The sequence below is a fragment of the Poecilia formosa genome, unplaced genomic scaffold (assembly GCF_000485575.1).
Source record: "Poecilia formosa unplaced genomic scaffold, Poecilia_formosa-5.1.2 Scaffold719, whole genome shotgun sequence".
Taxonomy (NCBI): Eukaryota; Metazoa; Chordata; class Actinopteri; order Cyprinodontiformes; family Poeciliidae; genus Poecilia; species Poecilia formosa.
Window position 1 is genome coordinate 1 of NW_006800658.1, and position 18,962 is coordinate 18,962.

The 18,962-nt window shown below is 38.8% G+C and overlaps 1 protein-coding gene and 1 long non-coding RNA gene across 2 annotated transcripts in view; one reads left to right on the forward strand and one right to left on the reverse strand.

The window, feature by feature from the left end:
• Positions 1 to 205: 205 nt before the first annotated feature.
• LOC103131115 (mastermind-like protein 2) overlaps positions 206 to 18,962 on the reverse strand; it is a 51,525-nt gene continuing 32,768 nt past the window's right edge. The window contains exons 2-5 of the mRNA XM_007542689.2: positions 11,392 to 12,588; positions 2,388 to 2,552; positions 1,658 to 1,766; positions 206 to 1,579 (exon numbers count right to left, since the gene is read on the reverse strand). Coding sequence (XP_007542751.1) covers positions 753 to 1,579; positions 1,658 to 1,766; positions 2,388 to 2,552; positions 11,392 to 12,588 — 2,298 coding nt within the window. The 3' untranslated portion in view covers positions 206 to 752. The remainder of the gene's footprint in view (positions 1,580 to 1,657; positions 1,767 to 2,387; positions 2,553 to 11,391; positions 12,589 to 18,962) is intronic.
• On the forward strand, positions 2,561 to 15,527 carry LOC107834682 (uncharacterized). Its single transcript, XR_001660495.1, has 2 exons — positions 2,561 to 5,026; positions 15,124 to 15,527. It is a non-coding gene; the product is annotated as an uncharacterized LOC107834682 (long non-coding RNA).

Genomic DNA, 18,962 nt, shown 5'->3' on the forward strand with positions numbered 1-18,962 from the left:
ATAATGTTACTCATTGTGTTTATCTAATTTGTTCTTTAATTTCATTGGACTGAGATCTGTGTCTATTTCACATTGTCAGACCAGTTCCATCCAACTGATTTTTTTTTTTATTCTACAAGTCAATCTACACTACAGTGAGAGGGTGTAGTGTGTGAGACCTATCTTTAATGTTAAGTCTTGTTAAAGAAAAAGAAATAAACTTCTATTTTATTCAAATAAATTTTTATTAATTACATGTGTTATATTCCCTAATTACTATTCCGAGTATTAAATATCACATAAGAAAAATAAGGGTTACATTATTTAAAACAGCATTTTAAACTACCACAGATGAAAATGACCGAACAATAAGAGGAAACGTTTGTTTTGGAAAATTCAGTGTGGTAAATACTAGAACATGCTAAATGTGGGGTAAGAAACTTAGAGAAGTAACTTCCTTTTCACAGTGTGTATTATTTTTTTTTTTTTGATGTTATAACAGCACTAATGCATGAAATACAGTCCACAAAAACAAAAACAGGAAAGCAGTTTCTTGGGAATATACCGGAGACAAATATGTACTGCGAACACAAACATACATTTATTTCACAGTAAATACAAAACCAAGAAATTCTGTTTACATGAATAACAATTAATTTGGATTTATAAAATTTTTTTGAACAATACTTACAAATTGTAACCGTTCTACATTACAGATATAAACTCTAAGATTTGAGCTGCAGGTGCATTTTTCTGCAGCCTGTAATCTAAACTTATGAGTGACTTCCCAGAATCTCGTCCAGGTTTATATCTTTCATCCAGTCGTCATTCCCAGAGCCCGATTTAAGCAGGGAGTCAATGAAGTCTGAGTCCGCATTGATTCCAGGGACTGTGTTGTCCCCTTCCGGGAGGAAGTCGAAGGTCAGACGGTTGGATCTGTTGTTCTGGTAGCTGCTTGAACCGGGACTGGCATCTGGAAAGCTGGCTGCCGGCACCCTTTGTTCAGGAGAGGCCTGGCTCAGGTTTCCCAGAGGGGATGGACAGCCCATCATGGCCTGACTCGGTCTGGCTTGGCCTGCGTCTCCCAGGGTTGGCATCCCGGCGTCTGGTGCTACCTGGTTGGGGGGTCCGACGTGCCTCTGCTGGTATGGGTGGTTCGGCAGGTCTTGCACACCCTGCAACTGCAGTGGGTTGGGCAGACGCCGAAGTCCAGCTGCCACTTGCTTGTTGGCTGACCCCCAGCCCAGACTGACATTTGTCATCGAGCCTCCTAGATTCTGTACTGGCACCCTGGAGGAATGCAAGTCAGCTGTTGCCCTCTGATGTTGCACACCTGTTACATTGTTCATCCCAAAGGATTTCCCCTGTGTGCCTGGTGCCAGGAATCTCGGTTTACTTTGACTCAGTCCTATACGACCGTGACTGTTTTGCTGCTGGAACTGGCTGATACAGGAACTTGGATGGCAGTCTGGCCTGATACCGAATCTGCGATCCGATGGCAAGGGGCTCATCTTTGAAGTAGGCCCGCTTGAGAGTTGGCAAGATATGGACTGCAGGTTATTGTCAGGACCATTGTTGGGAGACTGTGCAGGGTTCTGACCTAAAGAGACATAGAAGTTTCAGGATTACCAGCCAGGATTTACGCTGATGCTAATTTGCATGAAATGTTTAGAAGTACCTGGAAAGATATTTGCTTGCTGAATCCCCACCAAGCTTCTCGACTGCTTGTAATCCGGAGGTGGTCTTGTGAGATGTCGACTGAACTGGTCATGTGTGTTATCTTTATCCTGAAAAGCAGAGAAAAAATTAGACATGTACAATGGCTGCTTAACAGATGTATGACTGAAATGATTAATAGGATTAATCTTGAAGTATCAATTACGGAAATAATCGTCAACTAATTTATTAATCGATAATAAATAAATCAATTTGTTCTATCCAAAACTACTCACTTGGCAGTTTTAGCTTCATCTGCTTCCAATTCTGTACAAAAGTCTCCTATTAATCACCTTTTGCTATCAAATTATTAATCAGTTAATCCAGATAACATTCACCAGATTATCTCTACACTGTATCGATAAGTCAAACAGAGGCTGAGCTTTTCATACGTTGATGTCAGAAGTTTTGTTTTTTTTGCGACAAGTGATCAGTGTACACTGAAGGAATGCCATGGCATTGCATTTTATCCAATGACTTGTTCGCTTTTTATCACTTCTAATGCATTCCTAACACTGAATAAAAACAGTTTAAGTGGTTTATAAAAAAAATCTGAAGACTGTGTCCATTTTTAAAAATCAGATTAATCGAGAAAAATAACTGATAGAAAAACTGATTACTAAAATAATTGTTAGTTGCAGCCGATGCTTGACCAATGCCGAACAGTTCTCTCAGCTCTAAATGCAGCTTACTGTGTTGCTGATGGGATGCTGCTGCAGGTTAACCTGTCTCTGCATGGGTGGGCCTCTGGCCGGGCCTTTCTGCTGGTTGCTAGGCGCTGACGGCTGTGGCTGTGATTGGGCTGACAGGACTCCTAAGCTTCCACTGGTGGGCATCCTGGGGCCAGCAGGAACAGCCTTTTATAGAGGAAAAATAAAAGATTATTTAGTGAAGAATCTTAATAGAGTTGAATATCATGTGAAAGCTCATTTATTTCAGTAAATTATTTTTAAAAAGTGAAAATCATTCTATAAATTCATCACACTGAGTGATGTGTGTGATGATGTGTGTTTATTTTTGATGACAACAGCTTATAGCTAAAAAAAAAGCCTAAATTCACTTGCTCATAATTTAAAATGTTAAAGACGAATAGAAACATTTTTAATACAGAAATGTCTATCTACTAAAAACCTATCCATGTACTTTACAGTCAATAAATTATTGCATAATTGCAGCATAGTGTGGAGGAGAAAAGCCTGTGAATCTGCTGAGGATTAATGCATCGGATGCATGTCTCTCATCCTCCATTTGATAATATTTAATATGTATTTCTCTGGTTCAGTAGTGACCCAGCTCAAGATGCGGAAGAGTTCTAGTCTATATCATAGATGCGCCTATAGGTGGTGACTCTTGAAGCTCTGACTCCAGCTACAATTCAACAATTCAAGCCTTAAGTCTTAGAATAGATTTGTGCACCTTTTTCTATGACATTTTTCCTTCCACCAAACCTTTCAGTAAAATGCCTGACTACACAGTCTATATATATGTGTGTGTGTGTTAAATTGGTTCTCTAATTTTTCAAATAAACTATATTTTATGACTAATTAGCTATATCAAGAGTTTACATCAATTAATACTCATTCTGTGTTGTGAATCTGTAGAGTAAATTCCTGGTTTTTGAATCAAATTGCCTAAATGGATAAATGTATAAAAATTTGTCATGGTATTTGTGAAAAGTGCAGATGAGTGTATAAAATATTCACTTCCTGCCAAGAGTCTTGAAATGAGCCACAAGAAGGAAAATCTGCATCAATGCAAAAACACATATCTACCACTAGAGGGCGAAATCCTACAAGCTATTAAATGTCTGTGTGAAAGATGCTTAAGACTCCAGAATGTGGTCAAGGCTACTCCCTCTGCAGATGAGAAAGGGAGACTCAGAGAGAGAGAGAGAGAGAGAGGCTTTTTTTGGAAAGGGGATGAGCAAAAGAGAGAGAGAGCGCGTCCTCCTCAAGGCCTGCCTCTCCCTTGATAATTGTGTCTAAAGAGAGTGGAAAGAATCCCTGAGACAGCAGGAAATGTGTGCCGATGGGAAGTTAAGCGCCAGCGCCGTGACCACCTCCATTTAATAAGCTCTCCTTTACTGATCACTGCGTGCTTTTGGCAGGGAGACATCCCATCCTCTGCAAATCCATTTGGCTCGTGACGCTGATTAAAATGTTGTAGCCTGCCACACTCGGATTTAATTGAGACATCCAAAAACTCCTCCTCGTATGTTTTTGCAGATAAGCTCTCAGCCTCGCTGCTGTTTGAGATCTTATATTTTCTAGGCATCAGCGCGGGCCGTTCAGGACGCACCAAGAGAACCACGCGTTGGGCTTGCAATGTGAGGACACCCTCACATTGCTCACGAAGGAGGTTAATGTGCACTAAATCCAAGTCAACACATTGTGTGTACAGTGTCAGTCATTGTGTTGACTTAAAATGTTTCCCAGGGTGAAATGGATTAGAAATCCAACAGCGCATTTGGAAAAAGCTATTAGAAGACATTTTTAGCAGAAAATGAATAACCACAGGGCGGTGATTTTGTGATCCCTCAAAAGGAGTAAAAAAAAGAAAGTGTTTATGTATTTTCACCGCATGAGTGCTTTTGAGCGAATCTAAATGAATGGCCTGACATTGTGAGAAGTAACAACTCGGATTAGAGAATGACGGGGGTAAAGCTCATCATGACTTCCAGAGAATTGAACATTTTCTGCCTCTCTGACTTACTTTTACCCACACAGTAAATCAAGGCTGGTAATGACGTTGAGTGAAACATCAAAACAGATCTCTCCTTTCCGCTCTGAGGTTCTGATTCACTCTCTCCAATTAGCGATTGTGGAAGAACTGGTGACCATCACTGAAAAACTGTAAAGGGCTCACTCCACCTCACCCTTGTTGTACGTAAATATCCAAAGAAGGGGTGTTTTTAGCTCGACTCAGTTATCCTTTAATCCTGATGTGTCATAAAGCTGTTTTCCGTGCCCCCCTCTGCCCCCCTTTCCCGTTTTTATTCTTCCCAAGCTTGTTTTAAATGAATACCACATGTGGCTCAGGCTCGAGAGCGAGGGAGCCGAGTGATTTAGCCCCTCATCCTGCGGCTGCGCGGGCCTCGCCTGCTCTCACACTGCACTTCCTCCAGTCTTCTCAGGATGCTGTCCCTGGGGAGGGCCTCGGCATCTGGACTTGGCCGCTGCTCCCTTTCCCAGGAAACAAGTAGTCCCTTCACAGCGCTGCCAGAGTGACCTGCAGGCTCAACCCACTGGGCCCTGCTCGAAGTCTTACTGAAGGATGTGGTGCCACAAGATCATCAGCACAATGTTTCGGACATATGGACAAGTTTTGGCAGGTTAGCTCTTTCTTGTAGCCATTTCCTGACTTGTAAAGATCAACACGCATTACTTGAATGCCTCGTTCTGTTCTTTTGACCTTCCCATTTTGACAATGGGTAAGAGCAATTACCCTGTTTCTAGTCAGAGTTTTTTTTATTAGATAAGCAAGAAGTTACTTCCTGTGTCTCTTTAAGAACTACAACACAGGTCGCTATTCGGTAATATGTCTCACTGCTGAAAGTCTCAAGGTGCATTTACAGCAGTCCAGTTTTGTCTGTTTTAATCAAATTCTAGCTTTTGTCTAGAAAGTCTGGTTTATTAACAGAGGCGTAAAAGTGCAGTTGAACACTGATGTGGACAAAAAACCTAGATCTCAGATCAGCTGGAGTGAACTTTGGTGTGGTATTAATCTGAACGCCAATCAGACTGGAGACCGCTCCAAAAGCAGGAAGTGAACCGGGTATTCTGGGTAAAATACAACCTAAACAAACAAGAGTCTAGCGATAGCAGGAGAAATGGCTCATTGTCTTTTGCCAAAAACAAAAGAAAAATCCTACTCCATTTTTGTTTGCATTTTGTTAAGAATGAACTTGTGCTCATGACTTTTTCAGAGGTTTTTGTGTCCACCGCAGGCAGACAGGGTTTTCAAAGGGTTTAGGTCAAAGTGTGACACAGTGCAGCGTGAAAGAGAACTACATCATCAGAAGACACAACAAATGAACCGAGTCTGCCGGACTCTCACCAGTGAGGGTGTGGAAATGCTCTGAATGAACTCTGATCATGTCAGTGCAGAAACAATTTTCTTTACATTGATTCTTATATCTGAGCTTCTTCTGACATCAAGTCTATTTCGCTCAGTAATAGATTTCACACCGAACAGTTTTAAGTGTCGACATGACCTGGAAGTGCTTATTGTGGTGCATTCACGGATTGGAAAAAGCTAAAAAAAACATTTGAGTTCCTGATTTGCTGGTTAAAGAAGCTCATTTCCTGTAGTCACTTTCTAACTTAGTATAAAGACTAACAACCATCTGCCTCACTTGAATGAGATGTTTTCTTGTCTGTCTTATTTTGAATACCTTTTTGTATGACAGGAAAGAGACAGTTGTGAATGATTAATTTAAGGTTTCAACTGGAAGAGAGCCCCCAATTTAAATTCTGCATGGGGCCCCAAACAGTTATTGATCACTCCCGCCTTCATGTAAACGAAAATATATCAATAGGCACAGCAACGCTACAATCACAAAACATAATTCAGAAAGTGAATATTAGAAATAAAACTATTAAAAGTCCTAAATAAACACCAATCTGTGTCGGTTCAAATGAAGGCTCACAGATTTGTTCAGCACAAGGAAGCCCACTGCTGGTCACTGCTGTTACACAGACGGATCAAGCTGTTCTTTCAGGACTTTTATTTCTCTGGCATTATTAATTCAGCTCAGAAAAGATTTTGCTCTTTTTTTTTTTTCTCCTTTTCCTCATTAGCTGGATTTTTAACCCTGTCCCAGCTGACTGCGGCAGACAAACACTATTATCTGCATTTTTGAACAGACGTTCTAAAATTACAATGCGGCTCTTGTTTTTTTGTTTTTTTTCCTGTTACTTTTTCAACTTCAATATGAGCGCTGTGTTTGCATAATTTGTTCAAAACAAAAGAGCTCAAGGAAAATACAAGGTCATAGGGGAAGATGTCCCAGAAACTTTACCCCCTTTGAACTTAACTGCAGTCTCATAACATCAATATCTTAAGTCTTGAGGTTATTCAAAGGGCTTTGGAAGAGTCTGTTTCTTTTTTTTTTTTTTCTAATTTATTATAGTACATTTTTAAGGCTTTTTTTAATGATGCGTTAGTTTTTGTGTTCTGAAATCATTTCAGCTTGTAAACATTAAAATAATACAGTTCTATGTCTTTGTCGTCTAGGTCTGCGTGACACAGAGAATGGTGCCAAAAATATAAAACACTGACAAGAGAGAAAATGTGAATTTATTTCAACCAATATATTGGAAATCCCATTAGCCCCAATATAATCTACACTTTCCAACAAGCTGAATATTTCAGTTAAAACCAGATGTTTAAATATACTGTTTAAAAACTTCCTTTCTGTGTCACTGAAAAATTAGGCACATTAATAAGAGAGTAGACATGTAGTGAAAATGCTGCTCATAGTTTTGTTAATGGCATCAGTAGAAATCAGTATTGTTCAATGAAAACTGACAGAACATAACCAAAATCCCAGATAGCCCAGACATCACTTTGACGATCGTCAGGATTGTTGCGGATGACGTCCGCGTTGACAGGTCTCCTCCTATTGTCCCAGCTAAGCATTCGAGCCGTGTCAGCACGAGGAACGAGCAACGGCTGTTGCTGTCGGTGGGATGGAAATGTCATAAAATAGAAAGAGCTTCTCTGTACCTCTCTCTTTTAGCTCTCGTCGCACACAAGGCTGCTGCATTTAAAAATCAGGTCAAACTGAATATCCTGCCTCTGGCGGCTCTGACATGCTGGTAAAACGACTCGCTATGGCTGTATCGCTGGAATCCCACAGCGTGTTTGGATAACGGTTTCCAGCTTCTGCCTCCAGTTTGCTGTAAATTCAGAAGCCCATTCAGACATCTGCAATGTCATTTTGCCAAAATAACACCAAGTTTAATTTCATATGAGCTGAAATTAAATTTAATGGAATGGGCAGAGACACTGCAACATATATATTTTTTGTAATAACGATTCTATAAGTTTTTAAATATGTGCTTATCGATATAAAAGTACAGATAAAAAATATATAAATATTGTGAAAATAAATTGATCATTGCACATATATTTCAACCCTTTCTTTCTTATAATTTTGATGATTATGACTTGCAGATAATGATCCAAAATTCAGTGTCTCCTAAATTTTGGGTGTTGTATAAAAGTTGAGTGGAAGGAAAAAGTGCGGAAGGAAAAGGCGCCCACAAAGGTGAGACAATCTCCTCCTTGCCACAGAGCATTAATGCGGTAACTCACGATAAATGATCCCCGACCACATACTGAGTGTATCGAAATGAGCATACTTTTCAGAAACCTTGTATTTCTGTTTAAAACATAATTTTCTAATTGATCTTGAATAATATTGTACATTTTTGAGACAAAGTCTTTTGAGCCTTCGTTATCTGTAAGTCATAATCATCAAAGTTACAACAGAGACTTGAAATATTTCATTTAATATTTAATGTAGTGGATCTATTTTATGAGTTTCACTTTCTGAAATTAGTGGAAAAAATACACATTTTTATGTTTGCACATAAAACTTTAGTAAAACTTGCATGCGTTTCGTTAACTTACACTTTTGTATTATGTTTCCCAAAGTTTCGTTTATTAGTTTTAGCTGTATTTCTAGTTTCTTATCCTAATCATGTTTAGTCTACACGGCAGGCTGAAATGACTCTTGGTGCATTTTCACCTCTATTTCTGTATGATTCCTATAAGCTTTATGATTTAATGTAAAGGTTTAATCGGATAATTGTGGCGCTGCCAGGCATCTGGAAATCATACATAAAGATAAACCAGATGCAGTATGTTTGGAGGCACACATTACATATAATGTATATTTACCTCAACTACCTAAAATGTTGAGATCAGAAGCTTCCAAAGTTGTGACATCATCATATTGACTTTTACAGAAAACTTTTAAAAGCGTAGCAATCATTGTGTTGGTCAATGTCTGAATATGAAGTTAACAACTTATTCTTATACTTCTATTATTCTGACACTGAATAAATGCACTGCTATCCTGATGAATAATATATATATATTTCCTCTTTTTTTGTATTTGTGGTTTACAAATGTGTGTGGTTTTTAAGAAATGTATTTATTTTATATATTTTTTACAAATTGTAAGCAATCTTGTTATTGTCCGTCTTGCCTCTTTCACGTCTTGTGTGATTTTAATAATTTGATCAGTTTTTTAAATTGTTTTTTGTATAGCTTGGATGGAGGTCTGTTTTTAAAACATCTTATGTTGCAGAAAGTTACATGAAAGATGCAAGATTGACTGAAGAACATCTAGATAGTAGATGAAGAGAGTAAAAGTATGATTTGCCATTTACTCTTGTTTACTTTGATGTCTATAACTCCCTTCCTTTTCTCCTCCTTATCCCACCCATCCTCCCCTGGTCGCTCAGGCTCTTCCCTTGATCTGCACACTTTTTACAAGAGCTTTCTGTGTGGCTCACATTATCATTTCACACAAAGGCAGTCACAGATAGTGTTGGCGCATAAAATGAAAGAAGGGACAGTCTAAATCTCCTCCAATCATAACAAATCAACGATTCAACCTCCGGCACCAGGCTAAGAAGATTACTGTCATTTTCCACCACTTGTCCCTTGTAGCTAACAACCTCCAATTAGCAAATCCCGCTGCGCATATCTGCGCCCTGACAGGGAGCCACCGCGACAAGCAAAGAAATTAGAAGTCCTGCATGTTAATTCGCCATGCTCTGGCAATCTGTGTCAACGTCAAAACACTTGCAGGGGACAGACGTTTCGAAGGGACTCGCAGCAGCCAAGGCACAGACGTTAGGAAGAGCAGGTCCCAAAACAAACAGAACCACATTAGAGCCGTTTGAGGCAGCGGGGCGGCTGCAAACCGGGGGAAACCGACTGAAGACGACTCCAAATATGAAGTCTGGCTAAGCAGTGTGTTACTTTTACTGTGCCTAAAAGTAATTTTGCTTTCAAATGGTATTTACATGAGTTTCATAGCAACACTACAGATTATGGATGTAATTGTAAACAATTATCTTAAGTTTTCAATATTTGGCGTTACATTCTGTGCACGACACACTAGCTTCTCTGTGAGATTTGTGAAAATGGATAAATACTGTAATTCATCTACTTTTCAATGCATTAAAAACTGAAAAATAGATTTAAAAAAATCTAACTTCTAAGTTTAGTTTTAAAATTAAGAAATCATCAGTGCCACCAACAAAAATGCTGGTAGTGCAAATAAATGTAACTGAAACATTTTTGTAATTTTTCCTTCTCATTTTACAATGATCAATGTTTAGGAAACATCTAATTACTAATCTGTGGCTTCATCATTCACTAGGGCACAAAAATGAATCTATTCAAGTGATTTTATTAATTTATTATTTTTTAATGGATTTTGTGTATTTTGTACGGTGTCCTTGAGTGCCAGGAAAGGCGCTTTCAAAAATATAAAATGTATTAATATTGACCTGTCAATACTGACTGACTTCTCTTTAAAAACTGAAATGAGAACGTATAAAAACATGAGTAATTTTCTTCCCAGTTTTCCTGCCACCATTAATTCTTCTTAGTAGGAGCAAAGGTAACAAGGTAATCCGAATAGCTTTGTTGGCCAAGATTGTGCAAAAAAAAAAAAGGAATTTGACTTAATTTTCAAGCACTCAACGTACAGCAACACAGGTGTAAATGTTTAAACTTCATGACAAATAAAGCAAGGATAAAAGAACAGTACATCTGTATTTGCAGTCAATCTTCTTTGCTTTTTTAAAAAATTTTCCAGTGAGTGTTACATTTTTTTTTCTAATGGTAAAAAAATTACATTACAGAGTCGACATTTTAAATTGTCCTCAGCATCACATTAGGGATTAGCAGTGTACACTCCACTGGTATTTGTAAAATACCAGTCCATGGGTATTTGATGACAGCGGCCACTGTGGCTCAGTGGGAAGAGTAGAGATTTTGTGGTCAGAGGTTTCTGGGATCAATTCCAGTTTTCTTACCACATGTAAGTGTGGCCCCCGAACGAGGCTCTAAACCCCAGGCTGCATATCGATGGATAAAAGTGCTACCGGGTGAAAGTGACTAGCACTTTGAGTGATCAGAAAAGTGCTGTACCAAATGTCAAAGACATCCAGGGTGTTGCATAATACGACATTTGCAAATTAAAGCTTCTATAAACAGTCATGTAATTAAAAACTGTTTTGCATTTTTATGGAACAAACTTTTAGGAAACTGTAAAACAGCCGAAACACTGAGTTCCTTTAAATCAAGGCTAAAACCCCATTTGCTTAGAGTTGTCTTTGATTCTTAATATATTTGATGTATATTTGCTTGATTATTTTCATGGTGGCATTTGACAAAATCTAATATTTTTTGCTGTTTCATAATTAAACACTATTGTGTTTTTATGGTGTAAAGCACTTTGAACTGCCTTGCTGCTGAAATGTGCTAATATGCAAACACACTTGACTTAATCCAATTGTTCTTGATGAGGACAATCAGCTCTGTTCTATTTGTGAAAAGTATTTCATGTGTAGAATTAAATGAATTTTATTGTTTTCCATTCAGGTTTTCAAGCTTAAATCTACATTTTATAATCTCGAAAAGGAAATAATACCCGACTAGAGGTCTTACCTGTTGCTGCTGAGACATTCTGAATGGCAGCCCAGCAGAAACCGACTTGGGTTGTAAACAGACGCCACCCGACGTCGAGATCTGTTGGTTCTGGAAATGGAGAGCTGAATGTGCCTGGTTCTGGCTCGGTGACGGCGACTGCTGATGCTGCTCCGTCTTGGTCATCGAGTTTGTCATGATAGACATGGACTGACTGGTGGAATGAGAAACTTTGGGGCTGAAGTGCAACGTGGGCTTGGAACTGAGACCTTTCATGTCTAACTGATGGGAGCCATTGTGCCCATTTGACTTAAACAGGCAGTTGCTGATGCCTTTATTATGGGAGCCCATCTTCTGCTGGTTGAGTGTGGCCTGGTTAGAGACTTTTGCTTTGGCGAAGCTGCTGGTGGTGGGTTGAGGGCACATGGTTGCAGTCCAGCCGGTCATTCCTACATGCTGGGTCTGGTGCTGGTGATGCAGAAGAGCACCTGGTTGCTGCTGGTTTGCTGCCATCTGCTTGAGCTGCTGTGCGTGGGATATTTCCGGCCAGCAGGGCATGGCTCTGCTGTGTCCGCTCTGGGCATTGCCTTTCTGCGACGTGTTGGTAGAAGCGGTGCTGTTCAGTGTGAATGAGGGACCCGCTGAGGCCGGTCGAAGCTGCGGTGATCCATTGTGGCCCTGTCCGAAATCTTGCGAGTGCTCCGTCTTTATCACCTTGTCCACCGGGGAACACAGAGTGGCTGCTGCTCCTGCTGAATTTGGCCGACCTAGGTCCAAACCAAAGGTATCGTCCTGCTTTAGGATCTTCTCAAATTCAAGATCATTCAGAGGAGGCACCGACTTTGTCAGTTCATCAAACAGCTCCTGGAGTTCCGGGTCAATTTGCCCGCTACCTTCATCTTTGAAGTCGAAAATCATCTCAGAGTTTGAGTGGCCACAAGACTGAATCTCTTGGGGCTCCTTTTTCATTTCTTTCAGAGTCATGTTGAACATGTCTGACCCTATTCCATGGGGCATCATGTAGTTCTTCCTCTGCAAGCCAGCGGTTGAGGACCCTTGCAGAGGGTGGGTTAAGTTGTGGTTGCAGGAACCGTGACCCAGGCCACCTGCGTCCAAACGGACACGCTTAAAGTCGGATCCTGAGAATCCACAAGAGAGGCCGTTCTGCTTCAGTCCTGTTGTGTTTCCTTCCATTTTCCTTCGCAGAGATCCTTGAAGCTACAACACACAAAACAGTAACGTATTAGTAATTCAAACAGCCAATCCATTTTCCATTCAGTTTTGCAGTTGAGGCACTACTTTTAGAAGAAATTCAGGAAGAGGCTTTTCTTAACAGAAGACCTTTGTTTACCGGTACAATAAAGATAGGCATGTTTTACCAATACAGTTTTGTAGCATGCAATATTACGCACGGAGTGGTTACTAAGATCAAGATATAAAAAGGTTATAAATTCAAAACTACATGAAAGTTCCTTTAAAAAGTTCCTACAATTTTAAGTAGGGCTGAAATCATTAATTATGATGAATCAATTATTGTAATAAACATCCATAATTTTAGCTTAATCATTAACTGGAGTATAAAGATTTTTTTTAAAGTTATTTGCTAAAAGAATAAGATATGTGGTGGTTTAAAGTGTATTAGTAATAATCTACAAGGGATGACTTTTTAACATTATAAATTCCCCGCACAGTAAAAAGGTACATCTGCTTACTGAGGTTCTGATAACCAAATTTAACAGGTGTTTATGCTATAATTCTTTTTAACATCGAATTTATTGCTGTTCATTTGAAGTAAAAGCAACTAGACAATAAAAATCAATTTATTTGCCTAACTGTAAATTTCCCAATCACATAAAATGAATAGATCATTTCAAATAAGAAGCATATTTAAACATTTGGAGTACAGAAATGAGGCAATAAAGACACGTTTGATTATATAGTTCGAGGCAGTGGATGGGATGAGAAGATGGTTAGGAATCTGATACAGACTGTGGAAGGGAAGAATAGCTTCTTTGTCTGTTTCCCTCATTTGCATACATTATATTTTCCACCATTGTGCCTGGTTAGATAGCAGAGTTTCCTTTGTGGCTGAGATTCTGCTTAACATGCTGGTGCAGATATCTGATTTCCTTTTGTGCCATGCTCATGTCTTCATTTACGCATGAACGTAGTCATGACTCACAGCTCCAGTCACTCTACTGTACTCCACAAAACTATTCTCCATTAGCAGAGCAACACACTGAACCAATTATTTTTATAAACTTGTTCGCAAAACAATAAATCTTAATCCTCATCTGAAGATAATGAGTTATTGACAACAATCCGTTAGAAACAAACAGCTTACTGTTAATCACTGACTGTTGTTTATGCACACAAACACAAACTTGTCCTGCCATGTTTTAATGTGGCAGCTGCATGGAAACAAAATGGCTCTGATTGTTGTCCAACCTGCATACAGGAGAGCAGTATCACTGTTTGTTGTCGGTTTCACTGTAGGAACAAATTTGATTCATTTCCACCTGCTGGCAAACATCGCATTAAGACGATTCACCGCCAGAGGGTTAGAGCAAATTCTGCACTTCATTACACGCCAAGCCTGCATTACCTCTGCTGCTACTACAACAACTGTGTTTGCATTTAAAAAATTTTATGAAATTGTGATTGCATGAATCTGTTTTACTTTGTTTGTTGAGCTGCAGGAAAATGTCCACCTCTGTGGACAATAAAGTTTTATCTTATCCACAGAATATAATATAATTACTGTTCAGGTTTAAGGTCTGCATCTGACAAAGCTTTTTTTTATGAGAACTTATAATATTTTGGTGTTGAGTAGGGCTACTAAGCTTGACTCTGCTGTGTGTTATGGGTCTATCATTCTTTTACAAAACGCTAAAATATGCAAACAAGTCCATCAGAGTGCTTAACATAATGTGATCAGTAAACATTGTGTTAACAGGGAGTGTCCATAGTATTGGCTCTGCAAGGCTAACAAAGCTGTATTTTAAGTCAAGCACATTATTTTGTTGTTTTAACAAACCAGAGTTTTCCTTAGTAATTACTACTACTTTTCACCATTTACAACATACTGCCTGTGTGATGTCATCAGCTCATTAAATGTTTAATTGTTCAAGGTGCAGGTTTATTGCACACACTATTAACTAGCACTGTTTAGAAGAGCCAAAGTACCAACAGGTCATTTCAAAACGGAAACTAAACTATTGTTGGCCAACTACTTCAGTAAACCGCTCCTAACTATCTGGATTTAATAGGTTTTCTTAGGTTTTTTTTTGTTGTTGTTGCTTTTTTACATTCCTGAACAGCATCTGTTTTTATTTTGTATTGACTGATGACTGGTCTTGGATTTCTTGGCATTACCTCCCACAACCCAAGCGGCGATGCATGTTCCCATTTTACAATGATATCCACAGTTAAAGAGAGATTGTAATGGCTGCTAATTATAAACCAGAAGAATGAATTTTGCTTTAAGTTTTGACTGCACATAGTTAACTGAAGCTGTATTTAAACAAGTTACTCTCAAGCGCTAACATGCTAATGCCAGCTTAGCATGTTAGCTAAGCAGCAAATTGCTGTAACTCAAATTTACTGAGGGCTTTAGCTGTAGAGTCAGGTGTTAATACACATAGGGCAGCCCTGCACTCCTGTTTGAACAAACTATAAATTGGAAAAATTGGCAAAAAATCTTTATGGAAAAACATGTAAAAATTAAATATGTCCATATCTTTGCTCTTGCAGGTGAAGCCAAACAATTCCCAAGGGAGCAAGTGACCACTGAAGAGAACCGCATTGGTGACAAGTGATTAATTCAGATGATACGTGAAAAATTGAAAGTTGGTTAAAAGCAGCTTTAAGAGGAATCAAGTAGGCATCTGTAGGAGGCTTGAACAATGTAATTTGCAGCCGAGAGAGCAGCTTGATTAGCTGATGTACTGATCTGAGGCCTTGAAATTGCTTAGCTTGCCTAACCTCTGTAAAATCAAATCACTGATCAGTGTATGCAGAAGCACACCAGATTACTCACTGTATTTTGTGACCAAAAATTGTCCAAGCTTGCTATGTGATAAGAAAAAAATAGTGAATGTGTAAAAATAAAGCCATATTTAATTTACGTCGCATTAAAAAAGGTAATAAGTACATTATTTGGATTGTCTTCCCTTCTATTTTTTTTGAGTTCATGGATTTTGTGACTTTTCTCTTCAGAGATTATTGAAGGATAATCTCCATAATAATAATGGATATATATATATCCATTTATCTTAATTTGAAACGTCTATTTTACTAGGCCACTTGGAAATAAGTGATTCGCAGTGAAATTATTAAACCTCCACTTGTTTGTTCTCAGCCGCCTCCAACATCAAATCATGCTTTTGTTTCTCCACAACATGAAAAAAATGCATTAGTAATGCTCCACCAGCACTTTCAGAAACTGTAAAGCCTTAGCGCGTGTTTACACCCTTGAAAACACCCACGGCCTGAATGCAATACAGAATTAGAATAGTTTTAACTTAATACTAAAAGCAGAAAAGTACACCGTTTTATTTTTGCTATAGAGCAAAACAAAGTATGCGCCTACTCACAGACCTTCTGTTTTTGTTCTTTTTTTTGTCAAACTTGAGAGAATCAAAACTCCAATTTTTAAAATCAAAGATGATCTAAGTAAATACAAACTTCAGTTTTCAAATGCTGATTTTACACATTACACATTTTACACATTAAGCCTAATAACTGGTGGCGCCCTGGACCGTCATACTTCCACCATGTTTGGCTTTAGGTCTGATGTTCTTTTTCTGTATTGCAGTGTTACTTTTACGCTGCATGCAACAGGACACACACCTTGCGAGCTTAAAGTTTTTTTTCCTTTTTTTTTGTCAACATAGACGTTTCAGATTATCAAGCAAATTTTAATATCAGAAAAAGAAATAAAATGTAGTTTCCTGAATATAATTCATTTTCTAAATTAAGTTTTATTCAGTTGGAGCAACAAGCCCGGCTACGAATGCAACAATTTTGGGAAAAAGTAGCCAACGATTTTACAGAGGAGCTATAGATTAAACACAAGTGAAGGACGAACTCAGCTTTTGATGAACCGTGAGGCCTCAAGTGCAACCAGCTGGGCATGGTCCATGGAGGCCAGTGCCTACAAGTAAGCGTCTTACTGCTGTTTGCAAACTGACGTGATGCGAAAAAAAGTGTTTCCATTGCATTTTTGCAAAAATAATTCAATTTCGGCATATTCTCATCCTACTGTAAAAACGTAGCTAATTTTCTTTTTTCTGAAATTGGTGTTTTTCCATAAAGTAAATTTATTTTCAGAACTTTATGGTCAATGGAATTGCAGCATTCGAATCTGGGTACTCTGGCTTCCTCCACAGTCCAAAGGTACAATTGCAAGTTTAACTGGTTACTTTAAAGTCCTCTAAGGTGTGTGTGTGTGCGCGTGTGTGCATGCGTGCGTGTGTGTGTGTGGCCTGTGATGAACTGGCAACCTCTCCAGGGTGAACTCCACCTCTTGATCTGGACAGAGCACCAGGTCTATACCCGCATGGACAAGCGGGTACAGACAATGGATGAATGGATTCTAGGTCACAGCTATTTTTTTTATTTTTTTAAGTACAAATATTTTCAAAATTTAAAATTCTGATATTGAAGTTCCCAAAAGAGGATAAAGTTCTTCTCTGCTACTACACCTGTTTGATGTTAAATTATTATAAGGGTCATAGAGAGGTGTACAGTTTCATTTAAATTGTAAATGTGCACTCAATTAACTTTTTTTTCTCCTTATGATCTCAACTCTTAGGCATAACTGGACATTTTAATGTTTCCAAAAGCAGACATAAAGAGCCCCTCTGGTGCAGGCAGTTCAGGTTCATTCTTGTTTTGAAGAAGAGAGACAAGAGAGTGGCTCATGGTTCAAGGCTGTCTGTGGAAACACATCATGAATAATGGAAAGGAGGGTGCATGTGTTGCAAAAGCTGTTGTGATAAAGGGGTTGCTCTCCTCCTGCTTTGTGCCATTTAAATGTGTTTAAAGAAAAATGGACCTCAAGATCAAACTTTGAGGTTAGAGTTTGAGCTTTATCAAAACCATCTTCGCTGGAGAGAAAAAGCAAACTGAAATCCGGTTTTCAGCATTTCCATTGGAAAAGACCAGTCCAGTTCACTCAGCTCTCAGAAGCAGTGGCCTCCTGCTGTAACTGGCCTGAAATCCTCACGACTGATCTCAAAGTGATCTGAAAATAGATTTTTTGATTAACATTTAATGAGCTCAGATGCTCTGAATCACTTTGAAAGCGACTCCTGCAACACGAGAGGCTTAAACACAGGATATACCGATCATCTTTAATTTCCCTCTCCGAGTCCATTCTAATGCACACAAAAACAATGTGCAGTTAAAATATGTTTTAAAGATGTAACAAGGAGTAGGATCGTTTTTACACTTTCTGGTTTCGCACGGAACAATAAGGGATTCCATTTTGAACAATCTTTTCAGCGGGGCTTATTTCTGCATTACGCCATGGCAGCGAGGCACATGACCTTCAGCGTGTCAAAGGAGACAAACTATTCATGGGAGCTGGGAGGCTGGGCGCGAGAGTGTCAAGCTAAGCAGTGTCGTGATGCTGAGCGCTGTGGATGGAGCTCCGGGTGAGCCGTCACGGCAACGCAACACCAGACCTCTTGGTACCATCTGTCAGTCCAGTGGCACAGCCTTCAGAGACAAGCATGCTCAAAAGACTGAGCACACCAGCCTTTAATCTTTTCACCGAAGCCCTGAAAGATGCTGCGACGCTCTCCTGGGAGAGTTCGATATCTTCCATTGAGCGTTTTAATATGGATAAATGTCTCAAAACAACAAAAAAATAAATATAACTGTTGGGTTCCTAAGGAAACATGATATGTGTGCGGGCAAAGCAGGTTGTTCTTTTTTTTATTTTTTTATGTGGAGACATTTTTGGCTCGTTTGTTGCCTGAAAAAAAGCCCCAAAACCAAAGACAGTTAACAGCTACAGAAAATTTTAGGACTGAAACAATTAATTTGATCGATTATTGAAATAACTAATTTAGTAATTGATTAATTGCTAACTGGAGTATAGAGACTCAACAAAAATCAGTTTGCTGAAAGAACAACATATTAAGTCAAATTTGCACAAAAAAATACATTTTGCATTTAAACCAATCTCTATGTTTTACCCAGAACTCCTCCAGTGTCACAGTTCTACTGACACCTGGTTGAAATTCTGGAATAAAATCTTTTGTTAAGCAGCTTTTGCCATCAAATCAACCGGTTAATCCAAAAACTAGACGGCCTACACTGTACTGTTAAGTCAAGTCGCTGAGGATTTCACAGTTAGAAGTATTTTTTGAGCTGCACATGCATACTTTGCTACAACTGATCAAGCGTACGCTAAAGTGATGCTATCTTACAGCATTTTAAGCAGCAAAATGTTTGTTTTCTTATTTCAAAAAGGAATTGCAATATTAGCATCTTTTGATGTATTTCTAATGCATTCTGCTAAAACAGAGCTTAAATTCATTTAAGATCAAGAACATTTCCAACAAATCTGAATAACTTCACTC